General features: G+C 41.7%; 1 protein-coding gene across 1 annotated transcript in view; it reads left to right on the top strand.

The window, feature by feature from the left end:
- The window catches only part of USP46 (ubiquitin specific peptidase 46), a 32,487-nt gene extending 24,320 nt beyond the window's left edge, over positions 1–8,167 (top strand). The window contains exons 7-9 of the mRNA XM_083460079.1: positions 103–300; positions 1,871–1,949; positions 3,334–8,167. Coding sequence (XP_083316205.1) covers positions 103–300; positions 1,871–1,949; positions 3,334–3,435 — 379 coding nt within the window. The 3' untranslated portion in view covers positions 3,436–8,167. The remainder of the gene's footprint in view (positions 1–102; positions 301–1,870; positions 1,950–3,333) is intronic.
- The last annotated feature ends 15,379 nt before the right edge of the window (positions 8,168–23,546 follow it).

Below are 23,546 nucleotides of genomic sequence, written 5' to 3'. Positions count from 1 at the left end.
TAACAAATAATTGCTGGTTGCTTTTTCCCCTTTGGAGGAAAAAAAAAACAAAAACCTGCACAGGTTCTGTTCTTATCCAGTGATATTATTTTGACTTCATAGGATGAGGGTCAAAAAGCTGCCAATGATCCTTGCATTGCACCTGAAAAGATTTAAATACATGGAGCAGTTACATCGGTATACCAAGCTCTCTTACCGCGTGGTATTTCCTCTTGAGCTGCGTCTCTTCAACACATCCGGGGATGCTATTAACTTGGATCGCATGTATGACTTGGTGGCTGTAGTAGTGCATTGCGGCAGGTAAGCAGCATTCTCTTTCATTTATAAACTCTAACGCGAACACTAAAAATCCTATCCAGCAAATGATTTAAGTGCGCTGGACAGTTCTGAACACTGTTGGGCATTTTCTAGAGCCTGCTTTACTGTTCTCCCTTCAGCATTATTAGAGGGCACATATGATGACATCCCAGTGGAACAGAGATGGTGTCCAGTGTGGTGTAGCGGTTAAGAGTGGTAGATTAGTAATCTGGGGAACCAGGTTCGATTCCCTGCTCCTCCACATGCAGCTGCTGGGTGACCTTGGGCCAGTCACACTTCTCTGAAGTCTCTCAGCCCCACTCACCTCACAGAGTGTTTGTTATGGGTGAGGAAGGGAAAGGAGAATGTTAGCCGCATTGAGACTCCTTCGGGTAGTAATAAAGCGGGATATCAAATCCAAACTCTTCTTCTTCTTCTTCCATGTAATTCTGATGGGATTGTCCCATTTGGCACATTCTTCTATATTGCCCACTGTATCGTGATACCCAAAAAGAGCTAATTCAACTGTTACTAAGGAAACTACCCAGCCACTCAGAGGAAACCTATGTTAAATACCTTTTTGCTGAAGATCGCCAGGCCTGTCTTAAAATTCTGTTTTATGGCAATGAGGATAAGACAGGCTGCAGTGACAGTGATGGTCGATGAATGAGAACTGATGGTAAACTCTGGAACATAGATTTTAACTGAAGGAGTGCTATTTTTAATGCAAATAAGTTTAAAGGGAATTTTTAATTTCATCTGCCCCTTGGTGCTGATGCAATGTAAGTTGCTGTTGTAAATTCTGCTGTCTGACTGGTCAGATTGATGCTTTAATGAAGCATCAATCTGACCACAGTCAAGATTGATGTTTCATTAAAGAAAATAAATCCTGTGCAGAAGAAGCAGTATAATTTCCTTTAGTCAGTGCTTTTTTTCTAAAAAAAATGTTTAGTGGTACTCTCATTTTCCTACTCATTTTGAAATACTGCCCCTCAATGAGGCCAAACTTAAATTCACAAAATGTTTAGGGGTATGCTTAACCCCAGAAAAAAGCACTGCCTTTAGTACTCAGGAGTGCCTGTCAGTTTGGAAACAAAACAGGGTCACCTAAAAAACAAGGGTTTCTGCACCCAAAAATGTGGTTTCTACACATTTGGGGTACTACCTAGGTATGCAGGTGTATATAAGCTTGTCAATTAAATTATTATTATTATTATTATTATTATGGTTAAAGAAGACAGGAGTGCCTGGCGTGCTCTGGTCCATGGGGTCATGAAGAGCCAGACACGACTAAACAACAACAAATTATTATTAAAACCCAAATGGCATAACAAGCACATATGAACTACCTTGATTGAAAATCAAAATGTTAAGGTATCAGTTGAAACAGAGTTGGAAAATAAATTGGATGTGGGAGAAGATGGAATTCACCTGTTCAAGCCTTAACATCTTATAGACAATACCCTGGAGGGGAGAATTATAGTTGCAGGGAATGCAACTTTTATGTCTAGAAGGTTGACTCAGTTGTGTCCTTATTCTTTTTTTAAATTTAATGGTGTTTCTTTTCTTTTAGTGGACCTAATCGTGGACATTATATTACCATTGTAAAAAGTCATGGCTTTTGGCTATTGTTTGATGATGACATTGTAGAGGTCAGTATACTTGTTCCTGGGATGTGGCTTATAGCTTGAAGGTTAATCCCCCCCCCCATAAGAGCAAGCCCCCAATACTGAAAAACATAAAAACCAATGGGACTTATGCAAGGATCCTAATTTTTAATTACCCTCAGGTGTTCATTGCAACCTAATCTACATATGCAACAGAGCAAGATAACAGAATAGATGGAATCCCCTCTGGGTGTAGATAGAGGATTCTGTTTTTGATTTTCTCCCTAATTAAAAATACTCTCCATCAATAGAAAACCAGCACAGCAGCCCTTAGATAGAACCCTTTTCTCTGATATACTGTGGAAGGAATTCAATGTAGCACCTTGGCATTTGTTCCATTGGCACAAGCTTTTTTCTTTCCCAGATTGAATTACCCCCACAAGCTAATTTTAGTTGCATATAGCATAATCAGCCCAAGATAAAATGGGGGGGGGGGATTACAAGTAAAATAATAACCAGTTACCTGCTTCATAAATGGAACATCATTGCAAACAGTAATTCTTCCATGCCCTGCCTCCCGATATTTCTTGAAGACCTTTTCATGCCAACAGGCCTACTCAGTTGTTTAAACTATTTTAAGATGAGCCAGTCATTTGTGTGATTATTTTATATTGTGTTTATGGTTTTTTATGTTCGGTTGCACCTGCGTATTTTGCTGTACACAAGCCTATTATTTTGTATGGAGGGGGTTTGTCTGTAAATATTTTTGAATAAATAAATAAAATCTCCCAGAAACTTGGGAGTAAAGGGGACACCATAGATTTGAAAAATAAAAATGACGGTTAACACAGAAGGGCCGTGCTGCGACAGAATGCAAAATATATTTGAACCAAGTAACTGTTACCTGAAGGCAGCTAGGATTACCTAGGCCTTTAGCTATCTGTACTTGGTTGGTTGATGTTTGCATAGCCAGTTGTATCACATAGCCTACCTGCTCATTGTCTTGGTGAAAGGATTAGAGGCACTTGCTCACCAAAGAAATTGTAGTCAGTAATAAGTTGAACAAAAGGTCTATAGAGGGGACTTGGATGGAATAAAGTTAATTGATGTTCTTTCTCAATTGGACAATGCAAAATAAGCTTACTTCCCAAAAGTTTGTACTGCAAGTCACTCCAGCCACAAACAGGAGAAAGATCTCAGCTGTCTGCAGCTATTGCAGTAACTTGCCAGCCTCTGTGCATTTTAAAGCTAAGTTTATCTCTAAGTGTTACATAAATTGAGAGTTTGGAAGGAGCTGGACAACTATTTTGCCACCTTGTCTAAATTTCTAACAGAATTTCCCCTTGGGCAAAGCCTATTTGTTTTAATATTGTTACATCCATTTCCTTAATTTTTCTCCGTTAACATTTTGATTATTTTACCTTTGCAGAAAATCGATGCGCAGGCTATTGAAGAATTTTATGGTCTGACTTCTGATATATCTAAAAATTCAGAATCTGGATATATTTTATTTTATCAGTCAAGAGAGTGACTTGGGAAGACACTTGACTTTTTCCACCCCGAGAGGAGAAACTGACCAACACTGTTAACTGACTTCCATGTAGACCCATCCAATACAGTATGACAGTGATAAGCTCATGCCGAAATTGTGAACTAAGACTCTCCATCTTTGACTGGAAGATCTTTTTTTCTTTAGTCTGAATCTCATTAACTACTGCAAGAACAAATTTATACAGCTCGTGTTCATTTGCTGAATCCTGCTGAACTGAGGTATAATGTGGCATAGATGTTTGCACCACCACTAAGGACCATTTGTTCTCTGTTTCTAAAGAACCATTCCTTTAGGCTAGTGGTTTTCAGACCATGTTTTGAGGAACCTTGGGATTCCTGAGATACCTGTCAGGGGTTCCTCAATGAGAAGATGCAATAGTAATGGTAGACATCCATCCCTTAATGGCAGCTTGCCTGCAGCTACCAATCTTCACCTGTAAAGGGCAGCTGTGGGGAGCACTGGGCTGTGTCCTAAGTGGCACTCTCACCATTCACACAGGACAGTAGTGAGTTCCAGGAAACCTAGCCAACACTCCAAATGAAATGTGCAGCCTAGAACACCCAACTCTTTTGCAAGAACTCTGGCAAATGCACATGGGTTCCTAGGCAGAGCAATCCATGTGAAAAGTGTTCCCTTAAGTTGGAACGTTTGGGAAATTGCTGCTTTAGATACCTACTGAAATGTAACTCATATTCATGGATCCTCAATCTGGTTGGATTGTGGATTATGTCACATGGTACTCTTCGACTAGAAAACTATTATCTCCCGATCCCCCTCAAGCTTTGGGTCATGAAACAATATCAAATTGGCAGCCACAAAACACAACGTCACTCAGTCCCGTTTGAACCAAATTCTGCCAGTCTTCCTGTTTATCATGTGACAGCACAGATCAGCCAAACTGCTCCTTTGGATTCCCACACTGTAAAAGGCTTTAGGAGATTTTGCACTGAAAAGAAAAGGGGGGGGGGAGTTGTTCTTCCATGTTACTTTCACTGTGTGATGAGTGATAGTATCCTTTTATCCCAAAGAAATACCACAAAATGTCCTTGCTTACCTGAGTTTGCACATGTCTATATGAGTATCATGCATGCAAGCAAGTATTGGTTGTACAATCCAATTAAGCAATAGTGACCATGATCCAAAGCTCCATAGGATTTTGGTACAAAGCTCCGTGCAAAGAGGAGTTTCTCATTCTTCCTGGTGTTTGGGGATGCATCATGGGCACATAAGAGATCCTACATGCAGATCAGAATCCCTGGATTTAAGTGAATAGCCGTCATATTACGCAGAGCTGTGGACTTGGGCAGATGGCACCGATTGCACTGAGAGCCAAATTATGTGGCATTGCACAAAGATGTACTACATTTGTAGCCATATGTAATGAAAATCAGTTTTTTAGGTTCCATCTGTTTGTCACGCTCTAGTGTGATGAACGCCGGAAACCTAAAGTAAATAGGACCTGGTCCAATTTCAGCTACTCCCATTAAGTACAAAGAAAACTGGCCCAAATTGGCAAAGCTGTTGGGTAAAATACAGAGCTGCTGATCCAAGAGAAAGGGCAGATTTTGCTCCCATCTCGAGGATATGCAGTGGTGGCCAAGCATGCTCTCTGGCCCAAACACTGGGTTGCCAAAGTTGTGCTGAGTGAGACTCCCCATTTGAGGAAATATGTGTCTCTGCATGCCACCAGTAGAACCTGCAATATACAAATATCTCTGGCTCTTTTGCTCATCATATTCGCAGGCATTTTGCTTGTTGTGTAATCATGAAGAGCATTTGGCCCTGCAGGAATTAACAGCATCAACAGCCATGAGCAATTTACTAGCATGAACTTATGTTTTAAGACTATATGAATGTTTTGAGGTGTTCCCTGTTAGTTATGATAAATGCACTCTAGCTATTCAATAGCTGTTTAAAAATATTATTGCATAAGTCATGTTTAAATGCAAATATCAGAAGAGGAATGGGAATAATTTCTACTTTGCTGAATTAATGGATCTAAAATTGCAGAGTTGGATTGTCTTGACACTTGTAAGGTGCAGTGCATGGTCTTCGATCAAAATAAAAGGCAAATAAATACCCTGCGAGATATTCACGTTTGCAATATAAGAAACGAATAGGAATACAATAAATGAATTGTGCAAAAGCTACTTCATGCTGACATATACCCTGGATTTGTGCAGATCTGAGTATGACTTCAAGTGAGAAAATTCCAGAAGAGATGTACATCATTTTTTCTATTTTTTAAAAATATGCATGTATTTATTAGGAAAGAGCCCCTTTTAGTACTTTCTGAATAGAGATCTAATTACAGTTTTACTGCTGTGCTGCTTATTTTGCCATAATTCAACACTGTTGGAACTTGCATCCTGGTTTTCCATCTGGGAATGAAAATCTTTCTTGTGCGCATGTGTTGTGTACCTTGTTACATTGTGGTGATCTTACAGTATTAGTGAGAACACCGTGTACTGTGCATTTGGGACAGGAAACAGTGCATTTAGAACTACTTTGTAGCACCTTACATGAGCATAATTGGATATTCTTTAAAGTGCCATAAATTGTTTTATCTTTGCGTGATCTAACAGAGTAGAGGGAGAGTCTTGCTTGCATGAATATTCCATTTATTCAACAGGGCTGTGGATACTCTGTGTACATAAACAGACACCTATACATAGATTAATAAAGCCTGTGTGTATGCCTGACCACTTGAAGTCCTGCTCAGACCCAATTTTGACAAATTAAATTTTATAGCAGGCATTCCCCACATCTTTTCCAAACATGTCAGTGGTAACAAAGATTAGAAATACATATATTTAAAAACAATTTGAAGAATTCTGACTTCTCAACAAGATGCCAGATCCCACCCTTGCACAGTGACGTCAAATGTATAAAAATATACATAGTCCTGAATATAGCATAAGAAGAATCATTCCTGATCAGACCAAAGGTCAATCAGTTTCAAGCAGTAGCCAACCAAATGTCCCTGGCTAGCTACAAAGGCAATAGCGCTTGCTTGCTTGTCCTCAATATCTGATACTCAGTAATATATTCTGAAAAAGAGTTAATTATAGCTAATGTCCTTCTGATTCACCTAGGCCTCATGGATTTGTTGAATACTTAAATATATATATCAATGTGAGTGATTAACTCTGTTCCTTTTCATTTCCCCATGATTCAATATCTATGTACCTATTTATGTTCTGCTAAACATCAAAAAACCATTGACCCAATAATACCAGTGATATTAATTATCTAGAGCTCAGTATTTCAGGAAGGCAAAATGTACACCTTTTGTGTTCAGTGCAAGAACACAATATAGGTCCCTATATGCAGAATGCCTGAGGGCTATTTAAATGGAATAACTGATGCTATTGAGTTACTGTGAACAAATACGTTAGTCTGCAGGTTCCTGACTAGGCTACTCACTGAAGCAAAGGATGGAAGTGTTGGGTTTATATCAAGAAGACCTCAAATTGTGCCTGTCGTCTTTGTCACTGCACACACACATGCGTCACTTGATTCCTCAGTGGTTTCTTTCTGACAGCTTGATATGTCGATTGACTCAGACCTGTTTCAGATGTAATGGGAAACCCTCGCCTTTTGTTGTTCCAAGGAGGAGATTGTGGACGCGTCTACTCCTGTTTTAAAACAAAACACAGATTCCCATTATGCAGAAACTATGGTTTGTTTAAACTACAGTTAGGAAATAAACCAGGATTAGAAACCACAGTTTCCTCCCAGCTTTCATTTTATTTTTGGAACTTATTGGAGTTTAAACAAATCACAGTTCCCCAAGTTTCTACATAATGGGGGACTGTGGTTTGTTTAAAACTAATATTATGGCCACAAAAGAAGCAAAGCAGGAGGAGTGTGAGAGCCCAAGGCTTATCATACTTCATTCACCTAGCTGGACATCATCTGAGAAGCATTGCACTTTAGGCAATGATGTGAAAGTTGTGTCGCTGGCTTTTGATCTGTGCTAGCACATTCACATCTGTGAGGCATCATTTGATCAAGTGATTAACAGGCATGTGTGCAGCAGCCCACAGCATGTAGATCTTGCCTCAGAATACAGAATATAGAAACTATTCCTTGTGTTGGGACTGGAACAATGCTAGCTTGTCTCATCAGTAGCTGGAATCAATGGGGCTCTTTCCATTAAAGCCCATTTACATCAAAAGACAACTGTCCTATTGACTCCCATGGGGTTAGGATATGATCCTTTTGTGAATGAAATCCTTTACTTGCTTTGCTATATTGCACAGCATTTCTCTCGAGGTGTGACCATCACTTTTCTGACAAGCTAGGCTGCTCTGGTTGTGGTGAATAAATGCACTTTCTAGTTCAGTGTTAATCAGTGTAATACAGATGTTTTGTACATTGCAAAGGTTGCTGCCAAACATTTTAAGGATATATGTTGAACCTCTTTTTAAAATAAATAAAAAGAAGCTAGTATTAATGTATAACTGGAATGTTTGGAGCTGATGTTTGTATGGACAGAATTTTTGCATTACTGGTGAATATTTTTTTAAAAAAACAACTTAGGGGTTAGGGTATATCTGTGTTTTACATTAACTACAATATTCTTTTTGTGGCAGGTAATAAAGCCAGAAGATGGAAATAATATTTAAATATTATAATATACAGTTCAACATGTTTTTCCTTGCTGTATCTCATGATTTGAGTTGGATAATAAATACGGATAATTATACTGGGGTTTTTTTTAATGGTAAAATTACTATGCTAGGTTTCCCTTTTCTAGTTTTCTTACAAAATCAGGCATAACACAGTCAAAACTGTCAGTGCAGTCAGTAGTGAGATAGATGAACCAATGGTCTGCTTAGTATAAGGCACTGTCCCATGTAAGCCTGTGTGTGTATTTATGAATGCACAGCCAGCCCCCTACTTTCTCTCCCCTTCCCCTTCTCCCTCCCACTCTCCCTCCCCCTCCTAAACAGCTGAAAGATGCTATTCAACATCTCTAGCCAAGGCTATGCATATACAGCCCTGACCAGTGGATCAGGCTGCAAATGATTCATGCAGCGTTTGTTCTCAGGTAGGATTCCTCCTGCAGCCAGGCTTATCGCAGAAGTCAGTTTCTGTGTGAATATAGCAGGCATGCACATAGTCACGGGCAGGGGGCAGTCCCCCCAAATCAATCAAATAAATAAAAATGCTTAACTAACTGACTGATTGCATCACAGATCAATTAGTTCTGGAGCCCCCTCCGACGTAAATCTGGTTACACCCATGCTAGCAGGATTAAGGCAAATTACTTCAAGCCCTAAAGATGTTAAGGAGAGACTTAAATATGTACTAGACTCTCACCAGTCTAGTACATATCTAGACTGTCTAGTACAGTCTAGTACAGAAATCAGCTGAATGCGCAACAATCCTGAGCATCCTGTCTTAAGCGCGAAAATTCAGAAATAAGTCCCACTGTCTTCAGCGGGACAAAGGTTGAGTAAATGCACATTTGCTGAGAAGTCGGTGCCATTTCCCCCACTCCTTCACAATTTGTGCAAAACACATCTTCACACCCTGCTGGGAAACAACATTCAATCTGCTTCATCTGTCTATATCAATGGTTGACTACTGGAGCTGTGAGTGTGTCTCTCATCCCAAAGGAGAGTAATTTACACATGTGCAAAGGCATGTTTTACTAAGAACCTGGCTAGCAATGGGTCTCTGGATGTCTGTCAGACATGTGTCTTGTTTATCTTCAGGAGGGCAGTTCCCCCCACCCCCCACTTTAGGTGGCCAATATATACATTTATTTTCTGCTCTGCATGTTCTTCCATAATGTGAAGTTGACCCTCACATCCTTTTGTTTTGTTTTGTTTCTCTATCGTTCTTTGGGGCTAGCAACTGTGCTGTACTTTAGGATTTTGATAATGAGTACGGTCGCGCTGTGGGTTAAACCACAGAGCCTAGGGCTTGCTGATCAGGAAGTCGACTGTTCGAATCCCCGCGATGGGGTGAGCTCCCGTTGCTCGGTCCCTGCTCCTGCCAACCTAGCAGTTTGAAAGCACGTCAAAGTGCAAGTAGATAAATAGGAACCGCTCCGGTGGGAAGGTACACAGTGTTTCCGTGCGCTGCTCTGGTTCACCAGAAGCGGCTTAGTCATGCTGGCCACATGACCCGGAAGCTGTATGCCGGCTCCCTCGGCCAATAAAGTGAGATGAGCGCTGCAACCGCAGTCGGCCACGACTAGACCTAATGGTCAGGGATCCCTTTACCTTTAACTTTACCTGCTGGTTACACGCTGCCACATTCTGTGTTGCAGGTGCAGTACTTGGAATCACCTTGTTGTTACTTAGTCGTGTCTGACTCTTCGTGACCCCATGGACCAGAGCATGCCAGGCACTTCTGTCTTCCACTGCCTCCCGCAGTTTGGTCAAACTCATGCTGGTAGCTTCGAGAACACTATCCAACCATCTCATCCTCTGTTGTCCCCTTCTCCTTGTGCCCTCCATCTTTCCCAACATCAGGGTCTTTTCCAGGGAGTCTTCTCTTCTCATGAGGTGACCAAAGTATTGGAGCCTCAGCTTCACGATCTGTCCTTCCAGTGAGCACTCAGGAATCACCTAGCTCAGTTTAAAGAAGTTTAAAAAATCTCTGAACTACACCTGAAAGTAATTGCTGGGTGAATGTGAATTACATTAATTTGGTGGCAGCACTTGGTTACGATTTCTAGTTCAACTTCAGGTGCATTCTCTTACGTCTGTTTTTTGCTCTTTAGATCCTTTAAGCTTAAAGAAAATAATTTTTGGGGAAAGTACATTAAACAAGCCACATACTTCTCTCTGTGTATCTTGATGTTTTCTTAGTCATCTTAGCTATAGTTTATGCTTCAGCACCGCAGCTTGTAACATTCTGAATGCTGAAAACACTTCCCCAAGAATCATTTAGGTGAACTTAAAGCGAACTGTGAATTGAACATAAACTGAACTAGTTTGTGGTGGACATGGAGGTGACAACTTCAACAAAATATGGGGGGAGGCAGGTAAGCCCTTCCCCATATAATCAATCACAAGATGTAGCACACATTTGAATGGCAATGCCCATCAACTTTTGGGCCCTGCAACCACCTCAAATATTTTAGGGGGGGGCATATGGACCTCAGCCTTAGAAGTTGGCTCCTATGATGGACATGATCTGGAATTAGTTCCTTTGTGGACATGTTGAGCTTGAATAAGATGGAGTTCCTATTTTAAATGAACTTTCCAAGCTCTTCACAGAGGGTAAATGAAAATATGTTTCCATAGAGCCTGAAGATGTCTCTCTACTCAGAGCTGTGACCTATAACAAAGGGACATAGACTCCCACACAAATTAATCAGGCTAAGGGGTAACCTACCCATTTCTGAAATTCATTAAGGAGCTACCATGACCACCTTGTTCGCTCCCAAGCTTGGAAGCAATAGTGGGTGGAATGTGAAAGCAAGCAGCATTTGTTGCTACTGTTGTTGAATAGCATTGAAGAACTCTGACCAAGGCTTTGTACACCAGCCTATTATGAAAACCCAGGGCTGGCCAGAAGAATAAGCTTATGCCCAATGCTTTTAACGTTGACATTTGCAAATAAAATGAGCACTTGTACTGCAGTCTAGAGTCCCATATGGTCTGTGAAATGTAGCATGTGGAACGCCTGCACATGTGAAATGTGCACATGTGTTTTTCTGCATTCTGCATTTCGCCCCTCCACTGAAGTGAACATGGAAGCCCTAGCAGGCGAGGGAGCTGTTTTGTGTGTGTTGTATGCACTGGAGTCCACAAGAGATAGTTGGAGCAGAGCGTAAGAGTCTTCTATTCATACGTTCAAATAAGAGTGTGGAAAATTAAGGCCGATGACATTATTGACCATTTCTGTCCTCGTGTTCTTTTGTTTCACATCTATGGAAAGAACGGGAATATTTTGCCAGCTGAATATCTGAATCAATTTTTATACACGGCACTTTCAAGTGTTTCACTAGCAATGTTCTCAAAATTCCACAGCAGCCTATTTTAAATGCACATTGTCTGACCTTGCCAGAAGGGATATCCATCAGTAAGAAACTAAATTTGAACAAAATGGAAACTGGCAATTTGAAGCCAGCCTTCTCATCATGTCAACCAAATTGGTTAAAAAGGCCTTCTGCAAGATGTTCTAGCAATATCAGGAAAAGAGAAAGTGGGAAATGACCTTATAATCTGTTCATCTGAAATGATTAGCAAATCTAGTAGCAGCAGGGCATACCTAATAGAAAGCCTTTGTCACAATTTAACAGATACCGTACTTGTTACTACATCAGCAGCTCAATGAGGGACAAAATGCCAATTGGGAGATCCCTGGAAGGATGAATTAGCAGTTTGAGGGGCAATTTTTGTCAGGACTGTGACAAGAAAAGGGGGGAGGATTAATCTTGAGCTTTATCAGCCTAGACACACACGTGCGTGCACACACACACACACACACACACACACAGCTAGTTTTTTAAAAATTTAAGAAGCCAGGCATGTTAAATGCAGTCACATATTTAATGTAATCCATTTTGGTCCTTGTTAATGTTTCCCATCTTTGTATGACGGCGTGTTTATGGGCAAGAGATCTTGGGTGGATCTACTCATAAGGGGGGGGGGGAAATGCTATAAAGAAGTCAGAAATTAAATCATTACAAAAAAAAGGAAAAAAAATTGCTATGGAAAATTGAAAAGAAATTTGTTTTCCTCCCCAGCACTACCTAGTATTGTGTGTTTATAACATATTCAAAATGGTGTTTTTTGACTAATCTAGCTGATTCCTTGATTTGATTCAGTTAGGATTAAAAGGTGAACCTAGCTAATTCACACTTTCTGAAACAATACACAGACTAAAACTCAACCATGCTTTGAACTGTAAATTTTGTGATGCAGTTCTCCAGCCAAATAATGCATGCAGAAAAATGCATGTAGTAGTGAAATTAACAAAGCAAAATGTGTTACATTAGGGGAGATCGCTTTGCAAAAAAAATAAAGAAAAAGTGTGCATTAGGGAAAATTGCATTCAAGGAGGTATATGTTAAGATAAATCCGTACCAAAATGCTGATGAATTTTCACAAAGACCTTTTGTTTGCTTGTTTTAAATCAGTTGTGAAAATGTGAAGAAATCAACTTAATATTGGGAAAACGAGAAACACAGAGAAATTGAAATTGGCAGAATCACCCATCATTAATTGTGGATAATCTCTTTCCTCCTTAGACTCAAGCTGTGTAGCCAAATTTCCTTAGCTACTGCTAACCAGGCCGCTCTGTTGTTATTGATGGGGCTCTTAAACATAACTGACTGGACGTCTGCAGTGCTTAGGAATGGTTTAGTTTACTGGGATGGAGGTAAAGAGTGTTATGTTCTTCTCTCTAAGGTTCAAGAGCAACTCAACAAATAGCAGAACAGCTGAAATCTACATGCGGAAACAGGTTCTTTCTGCATATAGCTCTATTTTACCAGCCATGCAAAAGCTACCTGTGACATGTGTGCATGTGCGTGCGCACGTGTTTGGGTTCAGTGTGGTGTGGTGGAGTCTACATTTTGCAGTTGATGGTGCGAACCAAGTGCAGCACTCTAAACAGGGGAGCGCAAGTCTCCCAATAGTCAGTCCTGCAAGAATACAAGAAAATCAGCATGATGGTGAGGCATATAGCCCCCTGAAATAGATAATATAGGCAGCCATCCATCTGGCGCTCTCTGCTTGAGTGCTAATGTGGATAAGAATGTCACTCTTGCTATGGAGAGTGGGCCTCAGTCAACTGTTGAATGTCTTCAGCAACACACTTTTGAGGAGGGATGTGCTTGTGAAAAGCTGCCTTGGTGGTGGGCAGGAAAGAAAAGTTCCTGAAGGCTTGCAACTACTGAGGGAACATTTCAAGTTTTTTTTTACACAATAGAAAAACGAGGCAGTTGATTAGCAAGACAATTGCTGAGGGAACATAAGAACAAGTTTGGCAAGTAAAATAATGTATAGGTTCACTTATGCACAAACTGAAATTGTCCTTCTCACTTCAGCATTTGCTGTAGGTCTAAAATTGCTGTGACTACTGTTGGTCACACAGTGCCTGAACTTTCAGCTCTTTGAAGGAAGAGTGAGGTGTATAATAAAATAATAATAAAATATGTGCCACATTTAAGCCAACAGTGGGCTTAGAGCTGGTCCTTGGACATTTTGTTTTAAACATATAGTGGTACCTCGGGTTACATACGCTTCAGGTTACATACTCTTCAGGTTACAGACTCCACTAACCCAGAAATAGTACCTCAGGTTAAGAACTTTGCTTCAGGTTGAGAACAGAAATTGCGTGGTGGTGGCGCGGCAGCAGCGGGAGGCCCCATTAGCTAAAGTGGTGCTTCAGGTTAAGAACAGTTTCAGGTTAAGAACGGACCTCCGGAACAAATTAAGTACTTAACCTGAGGTACCACTGTATGTTTGTTTCTATTCAACTCGCATCTTATATTTCAATCAGTTCTATAACCCATTATGTTGTGTTGGCTTTATTGATAGAACCAGTTCAACCCTGGCTCCTTTCAAGTTTCCCTTCATTCACAAAAACATCCATGTAGATTCCTAAAGCCATATTATCATGCCTCCATCTTTTCCAAAGCACTGCCTTTTAGCTTTACTAAAGGCGACTTATTTCCATTTTGAGACACACACATTCCAGAGGTATCATGAAGCGGCACTTGTTTTGGCTTTTAAAAAGTTATTCCCAATTTTGTTAACACATGCCACAGCTCATGAGTCTTCTGGATAAGAAAGTTCCTGACAGTATCCTTGGTGACAGTTGCTATAGCATTTGTCAGAATTTCAGTTCTGCTCATTCTTCAAAAGCCTATGTTTGGACATCTCTGTGGGAGGCTTGTAGTTCTACTAACATCAGGCTTTATAGACTTTATTGCTCTGCTCCCGCTAGGGAATAATCTGTTATTACTATCTTCTCCACCTGGAGCATATCTCAGATATTTCTGGCAAAACCACCTTTCATTCTTGCTTTATATCTTCTCTATATCTGTTGCTGCACATTTCCCCTCTTTTCCTATTCCCAAACCAACATTGTTGTCCTAATCCTCAGACTTTTATATAATTCTCTTCCTTTATCCATTTTCTTGTTTATTTTGGGGGGTATGATCACATTAAACCTGACATGCAACCATAAGAAACTCTCTGGGAACATTTAACACATTGTACACAGCAAACCTGACTGTGCCACTGAATTTACAGTCAGTGGGAAGCTGGAGCCAAATCAGATCACAAGAGCACCATGTTTGAAAACTTATTTTCTTACATTTTCACTTTACACTTCAGGGACATACTTAGAACTTCTTAGGTGCATATCTTAAAAAAACACAGCACAAGTTTCGACTTACCATGTCATCCAAATCTGGGCTCTTGGTTTAGCTCTCCCACATAAACCACAAGCTGTAAACTATAGGGCTTAACTCAGCAAAACAACCAGGAAAGAAAATAGCCTCCTCTCCAGGTGCAACAAAATCTGTCCCCTGCCCCAACTCCATTGCTGTATTTAGTCCCCAAACACCCTCCAAAAACCCCACAAAAGGTAGATGGGTCTACCTTTGGCCACAACCACTTCTCTCACACACAAGAGTTTTCTCCAAAGAGGGAGAGAATTATTTCATAGGTAATGAGAGTGAAAGGGGAAGAGCCCTTTCGATTTATGGAACTGCTCTGCAGAAGAGGGGTATCTCGTCCCATTTTGTCACATGAGACGAAACGGGAATGTGCTGCCATGTGCTTCCTCTAGTGCGCCCCCCACCCACCACTTCCACTGCTGATGGAAGGCATTGCCACTCTTTGCTTCAGGGGTGGGGAAGATGAACGGCAATGCCTCACGCTGGAATGCCTCCCTTTTGCTGGTGAGAGAAGGACATTCCAGGTGGTGGATGTGCTCAGGCAGATAATAATGCCCAGCCACTCTGGGTGGTTACCAACAGAAAACTAAAAACAGAATAAAACTTCAAGCATTAAAAACTTCCCTAAACAGGGCTGCCTTCAGATGTCTTCTAAAAGTCAGATAGTTGTTTATTTCCTTGACATCTGATAGGAGGGCGTTCCACAGGGTGGGCGCCGCTACTGAGAAGGCCCTCTGCCTAGTTCCCTGCAACCTCACTTCTTGCAGTGAGGGAACCACCAGAAGGCCCTCGGAGCTGGACCTCAGTGTCCAGGCTGAATGATGGGGCTGGAGACTCTCTTTTAGGTATACTGGGCTGAGGCTGTTTAGGGCTTTAAAGGTCAGCACCAACACTTTGAATTGTGCTTGAAAATGAACTGGGAGCCAATGTAGGTCTTTCAGGACCGGTGTAATATGGTCTTGGTGGCCACTCCCAGTCACCAGTCCAGCTGCCGCCTCTTGCACTTCCACCACCTGAGGAGGGTACTTTGCTCCACCTCATCAATTGGCCAGCTCTGCTCCAGAGCAATATGAAACCTGTTTCACCCACTTCAGGAAAATCTTATCTCCAGCCAGGTTCAATATTTTGACTGATAACTTCCTCTTTGGAAGGGTTAGAGGCTGAAGGCTGACTTTTTTAAAAAAGGAAGAAAGGAAACTCACACACTGTGACCCCTTGCAGGCACGGGCCCTGGTGGAATTGTTCCAACTGCCCTGTGGCTTATCGGTCCTTGGGGGTCAGCATGCAAAGCAAATAATCAAAGGATATTTCAAACTTGACACCTATGTTTGTGGCTTGGTTCTGCTCATTTGCAGAGATTGTAGCTCGCTAGTCAGAACAATTTTATTAAGATAGAAGATTTAAAAAACAAAACCCAGCTTGTCTTTGTCTAAGAGAACAGCCTCTAGACTGAGTACCCAGGTATATTTTTCAGTATAAGCTGTCTTCCTGCTTTTTCATAAGTAGATAAAAGAAGAGCCCTGTTGGATCAGACTGATTCTTGTGGTGGCCAACGAGATGCCTATGGGAAGCCTGCTGACAGGATATGAGGGCATTGGCATTGCATAGCAAGTTAGCGTTACCAAGAAAGAAGGTTCACTTCCAAGAAGAAATGGATATCTACAGTGGCCTGAATTCCAGCTGAGGACTTGGTGGTTCATTCGTGTATTTGTACATGTTGGGCAGTAGAAATTAGGCAGGAGGGTACAGGAATTTATTTACTGTATTTTTTGCTCTATAACACGCACCCGACCATAACACACATGTAGTTTTTAGAGGAGGAAAATCCATAGGCATGCCACCCGTAGGCATTCCCTCCATAACACGCACAGACATTTCCCCTTACTTTTTAGGAGGAAAAAAGTGAGTGTTATGTTGCAAAAAATATGGTATTTAATTTTCATTTATTAAAGTTGTATACCGCCCTATACCCGCAGATCTCAGGAATAACCCTGTGCCTCCCTTTTGTTCACAACAGCTACAGAAGTATCATAAAAATCAACCCTCCCCCAAAAATGAGGTGAAAAAGATCTGTGTTTATTCAAGGAATGTACGTACCTGCATTAAAAAAAATATATACTTGAATTTGTTGCCTTTATGCTAGAGAAAAACACTTCCGATTCTCGGTGTGAAAATGACGGCATTGGTGTGAGCCTCGTCAACAAATTCAGCAACAGATTACATTTTTCATGTGTCTCTACCGATGATACAATGGTTGCCAAAACAAAGCAAAGGGCGTATTTTAGCAATTCTGCCACTCTGTACCACATCTGTTTAGCTTAATATGGGCAAAAAAACAGAACCTCTTTCAGAGCTGGCTGGTTCCCTTTTGTTTGCATCCCTGCTGCCTGTCAAGCTCTCCCTGCTCAACAGGAAATTCTAAGCCTTCCAGAGAATCTGTGGTCCACAGTTATAAACAAAGTGTAGTAGATTTACTTTAAGTCTAATTATATAAGATGTCTACCTTGGAAATGCCCAATAAATTTTTTTGTAAATACTTTAAGCAGGCACTCAGTGGTCGTGAAATTAATAGGCCTACATAAAAAAACAAAGAGGCAGGCATGATACAAGAAGGCGCCAGGAAGACTACTTCAGGGAACTCTGTTGTAGGGCTTCTAAATCCTAGGCTGCAACATCCTTCTTATTCCAATGTGCAGCCTTCAAAGAGCCATACCTCATGTTCGGTAGTGTTCTATGCTACTTTCCTCTAATTAAAAAAAATTAAAAGCATCTGCTCAGGCTGTCTTAAAATAACCGTAAAGCTGAGAGGTAGTATGTGATGGAGAGTTTGTAATGTAACATGTTAGGTTGTAGAAGTTATTTATCATCATCATCAGGGCTTTTTTAAAGCTGGAACTTGCCAGAACTGAGTTCTGGCACCTCCCGGGTGGGTGCCATTGCTATTATAATAGAACAAGGGAGGTGTTCATGGTGAGTTCCAGGACCTCTTTTTCTAGATAAAAAGCCCAGCACTGTTTATTACTATGGGCGCGTGGAGCTCATTGAACTGGGATGGTAGCCCATCTAGGAGAAAGAAAACTGAACTTGAAGCTGAATTTGAAGCATGGGAAGCCTCAACAAAAATTTATAATTTGGCAGAATATTTGGACTATATGATATGTATTTGTATAATTTGGAATACTTCATGTGATTTGATTGGATTGTTAAAATGGAAAATTTAATATATATATTTTTTAAAAAAGGAGAAAGAAAACTCTGATTCTAAACTTATGCTGCTTTGTGTGATATCTTCAGGAGGAGGAGGAAGAGAAGAGGGAGAGGAGGAGGAAGAAGAAGAAGAAGAAGAAGAAGAAGAAGAAGAAGAAGAAGAAGAAGAAGAAGAAGAGAAGAAGAGTTTGGCTTTGATATCCCGCTTTATCACTACCCGAAGGAGTCTCAAAGCGGCTAACATTCTCCTTTCCCTTCCTCCCCCACAACAAACACTCTGTGAGGTGAGTGGGGCTGAGAGACTTCAGAGAAGTGTGACTGGCCCAAGGTCAGCAGCTGCATGTGGAGGAGCGGAGACGCGAACCCGGTACACCAGATTACGAGACTACTGCTCTTAACCACTACACCACAAAGGCTAAGGAGTAAATGTAACACAAATCCAAAATGGAGTCCCTAAGGTGGTTGGATGGTGCCTTGTACGTCTCCTTCCGGCAACTCCTGCAGCCAAGCTGGTGCCAAGTGTATTGCTCTTCTTTCCTTTGGACCAAGTCAGTGAGTCTGAGAGGAATGGAGAGGAGGGCCTTGTCTGGACAGCCCAAGACCTCCATACACACTTCCCAGGCTTGTGCCCCAGGGAGGTCACTTTGGTGCTGCTAACACAGCAGTTTGACTTCACTCCCAAAGGCGAACTCCATTGTCTCGAGACAGATGGATAGAGATGGATGTCAAGAGCCATGCAAAGTGAGACCACCGGTGCAGCTCCTCAGTTGATTATCAGGCTTTGGCAAACTCATAAAAATGGGTTTCCACATGGAGGCTTATTATTGTACAGTGGTACCTCGGGTTAAGTACTTACTTTGTTCCGGAGGTCCGTACTTAACCTGAAACTGTTCTTAACCTGAAGCACCACTTTAGCTAATGGGGCCTCCCGCTGCTGCCGTGCCGCCGGAGCACGATTTCTGTTCTCATCCTGAAGCAAAGTTCTTAACCTGAATCAATATTTCTGGGTTAGCATAGTCTGTAACCTGAAGCGTATGTAACCTGAAGCATATGTAACCCGAGGTACCACTGTAAAGGGTTGCCAAGATATTGCTATCAAATAACCAGCAATAGTTTTGTTTTGTTTTGTGTGTTTTTTCTTCAGTTTATCATATTTTCCTTAGAAATGGTAAATCCAGATTAAAGGGGGAATTGTGGAGTGGCCTTTTTTTGCCAGTGAAGTCACACAGACACTGCAAAAAAGGATTTCATGCCTGAACGTGCCCCCAGTGACAACCTGGCATCAAACAAACAAAAAACCAGAGATGTTGCATGGTTTTTAACCTTTCCCCGAAAACCAGTTTTCCTTTCAATACTGCTGCTCTCACTTTCTTTTGATACAGATCAGAAAAGCACTTTTGAGTGGGAAAATGGCTGGCAAAGGAAGTGTCAAGTCCCCCCTTCCCTACTTGTCCTTCTTCCATTCCTGCTTTTCATTTTAAAAAGAGAGGGAAAGGGAAATTAACATGGAACTCCACAGAAAGTATACTTTGGCGCAAATCCAGAACTGGCCTTTGCTAGGGCTCTTTTAAGTGTCAAGATCTGAAATATTTTATTCCGAGATTGGGGAAGCAGTCACTGTAGAAACTGCTCTGTTTGTCTAGCAAGATGCATGGTGGTAACTGAGACACAAAGAAGAAACAAAAGATAAAACCCAGCAACTAACAAAACACAACAACAGAGTTGCCTATTTTCTTTCTTTCTTTCTTTCTTTCTTTCTTTCTTTCTTTCTTTCTTTCTTTCTTTCTTTCTTTCTTTCTCATTTTGGTCAGCTCAAGTCAGTTCTAACACCTATTTGGAGTTCTGCCTTTTTTCCTTTTTTATTTTTAGGGTGAATGATGCCCCAGTGCAGTAGCTCCCCCTCCCCCGAAACTGCTTGGCGGGTCACAGGAATAACACTGCCAGATTGCTAGTCAGCAATGTTTATCATCTGAAGAACTACAAAGTTATCTGATTAGCTTTAAAACTCTGGCTTTTGTTCTCGATTAATGCAGATTTTCTTGGTAAACATACCCAACAGAGGTGAAATGCACATCTTGACAACCGTGTCCTAAACTGGGGGTGCTGTAAAACGAAACCACACTATCCTTCCAAACAGGGGATACTGCTGAAGTGAAATCACTGCTCCAAAATGTTTAACTCTGCTAAAACAAAATATTCCTTCCATCTCTCCATCCCTTACCTTCTTGAGCTTTGGGGTTTCCCCAAACAGCTTGGTGAACACCCCAAGTTCAGACTACGATTTGTTCCCAACAGCTTCATAACATGCCATGAAAATAAGCATGGTTGATACCTGAAACTTTGCCCTCGACTTCTGCTTTGATTATGCCAAATTGCTACCTTTATGTAATCACCCACTTTATCTTGATTCACTATATTGAGTATTGCACAGTGACACAAATAATTATAAAATTTACATACATACTTCTGGGAAAAAATGGAACTGTTTATAAATTAGTATTATCCCTTAATTGTAGAGATGAAAAGGTATTGTATGAAATGAGCAGTTACTATATAGTAGATATGAGATGATGCTATGGAGGGCTGGCATCATGACACAGCATCGCCAGACAACTGTGTTATAAGAACTTTAAGGTCTCAAATATAGAATAAGTATTAATAAATGCACACATATCTAAATATATGAACCATGTGTCTGAAATAGTATGGGAGACCAACCCTGAAGCTGTTCTGACTCTTTCAATGACCTCAAATATTCCTCTGCAGTAAGGGAGGCAAACGGGGAAAGCCTTCCCATTGTCTTTTTGCATGCAAATCCTGTCTTAAGGGTGTATTTGTGTCTGAATAGGGACGTGGGTGGTGCTGTGAGTTAAACCACAGAGCCTAGGACTTGCTGATCAGAAGGTCGCCGGTTTGAATCCCCGTGACGGGGTAAGCTCCCGTTGCTCGGTTCCTGCTCCTGCCAACCTAGCAGTTCGAAAGCATGTCAAAGTGCAAGTAGATAAATAGGTACCGCTCCGGCGAGAAGGTAAATGGTGTTTCCGTGCGCTGCTCTGGTTCACCAGAAGCGGCTTAGTCATGCTGGCCTCATGACCCGGAAGCTGTCTGTGGACAAACGCCGGCTCCCTCGGCCCATAGAGCGAGATGAGCGCCGCAACCCCAGAGTCAGTCACAACTGGACTAATGGTCAGGGGTACCTTTACCTTCTTTAGGGTGAGCCTGTGACATGGATTCAGGAACTAAAGTATTAACCAGCACAAAAGAATGCCCAGGCTGCCCAGGTAATGCAATCGGTGAATATTATCAGGTATCCTGGCAGGCAGGATTTCTGCTGTAGACTGCCTCCCTGTGTGAGGTATGTAAAATGTTTTGGGGGGTGGTCTTGGGCTACAGGGTGGGCAATATCAAAAGTCTATATAAGGGCTTGCGCACTGTTGTTCAGGGTTCTCCTCCCTTCTGTGTGTGGTGAGTGTTGCAACAGTCCCTTTAATAAAGATCAGGCTTACTAGCCGCTTTGCTTCTCAGTATACTCTGGTTGGCCTCTGTTTTCTCCTACTGATAGGGAACCCACATAAGAACTCTATACGGGCTCTGGAATGCCTCATAAGGTAAAGGGAGCAGTTTTTCTTATAACAGTTGCCAAGACTCTAATACTCTGTCAGAGCCCATTACTCATACCCCTGCACCCCTAATTTAATGTGTCTTGAATTAGCACTGGGGAGACAGGAGAAGAATTCTGGGACAACACTGGGATGGGGAGATCATTTTGTGGATGATGACCATTAATGGGGAGATTGTTGTTTGTTGTTGTTTAGTCATTTAGTCATGCCTGACTCTTCATGACCCCATGGACCAGAGCACGCCAGGCACTCCTGTCTTCCACTGCCTCCCGCAGTTTGGTCAAACTCATGCTGTCCAACCATCTCGTCCTCTGTTGTCCCCTTCTCCTTGTGCCCTCAGTCTTTCCCAACATCAGGGTCTTTTCCAGGGAGTCTTCTCTTCTCATGAGGTGGCCTCAGCTTCAGGATCTGTCCTTCCAGTGAGCACTCAGAGCTGATTTCCTTAAGGATGGATAGGTTTGATCTTTTTACAGTCCATGGGACTCTCAAGAGTCTCCTCCAGCACCATAATTCAAAAGCATCAATTCTTTGGTGACCAGCCTTCTTTATGGTCCAGCTCTCACTTCCATACATCACTACTGGGAAAACCACAGCTATAACTATACAGACCTTTGTCAGCAAGGCAGGTGCAAAGCCACATTTTGCTCTGTTATGGACAAGCTTGGTGTTACATAAAGCCACTCAGCACCAAGCTATTTCTGGGAACATAAATGACCTAAATTGTTTTCCAGCCCCTCAAGAAGTGGTTCTGTTTCTTTATTACAGCTTTCCCACCCAATGTGGGCATCTTTGTCAGTCTGCCAGTTGACCAAATAATTTCACTGTCTGGAATGAAACCATTAAAGGCAACAATAACGAAAACATATTTTCTGACTTACTTGCTTTAAGTGTTGACAGCCATGCAGAATTTAACTGAAACGGCAATGTGGGTCGCCGTACTTCTTCAACAACAACATTGTGTAACATGTGTCACTGTGCCACAAGCTTAATTCAAGCTGCAAGGGTAATAATGTTGGGGAATTAGACCATCCACATATATGGTAACACATATTTCCCTTGGTTTTGGATTCTGGGATTTTAAAACAAGTTACTTTCCACCTTAACTCCTTTTCAACAATATCCTGTCAGGCAGCTGTCCAATGACCTTTTTGAAAAGACTTCACGGAGTAATTGAAAATGAATTTTATAATAAACTGCTTTCAGAAGGAAATGCATTCTTGGAAATATTTATAGTTCTTTAGATGTTGATACCTGGGCATCCTAGTGCCTGGTCACAGATGTCAATCAACCTTAATCTGCCTTTAGGTGCTTCTTCCCAACCTTCTGTGGAGGCCCAAAGTTGCGCTCCCCTCTGCTGGTGTCACAGTTTCCCCACATTAGACTCAAGCCTCCCCAAAGAAGTACACACACTTGTATGTAAAGATACGAAGACCTCCTCTGATGAAGCAGAATTGTACTTGTCTTTTGACTGTGTTAAGTCACTTCAGAATGTAGACAATGTATTGTGGCCGACCACACTGGCAGTCAGGGATGCAGATGGCACTGTGGGTTAAACCACAGAGCCTAGAACTTGCTGATCAGAAGGTCGGCAGTTCGAATCCCCGCGACGGGGTTAGCTTCCGTTGCTCGGTCCCTGCTCCTGCCAATCTAGCAATTCAAAAGCACGAAGTACAAGTAGATAAATAGGTACTGCTCCGGCGGGAAGGTAAACGGCGTTTCCATGTGCTGCTCTGGTTCTCCAGAAGTGGCTTAGTCATGCTGGCCACATGACCTGGAAGCTATACGCTGGCTCCCTTGGCCAATAAAGCAAGATGAGCGCCGCAACCCCTGAGTCGGCCACGACTGGACCTAATGGTCAGGGGTCCCTTTACCTTACACTGGCA

Source organism: Podarcis liolepis (assembly GCF_965112155.1).
Source record: "Podarcis liolepis genome assembly, chromosome: 9".
Lineage (NCBI taxonomy): Eukaryota > Metazoa > Chordata > Lepidosauria > Squamata > Lacertidae > Podarcis > Podarcis liolepis.
The sequence above is the reverse complement of the archived record's forward strand: the minus strand, read 5'-3'. Positions and strand labels throughout refer to the sequence as shown.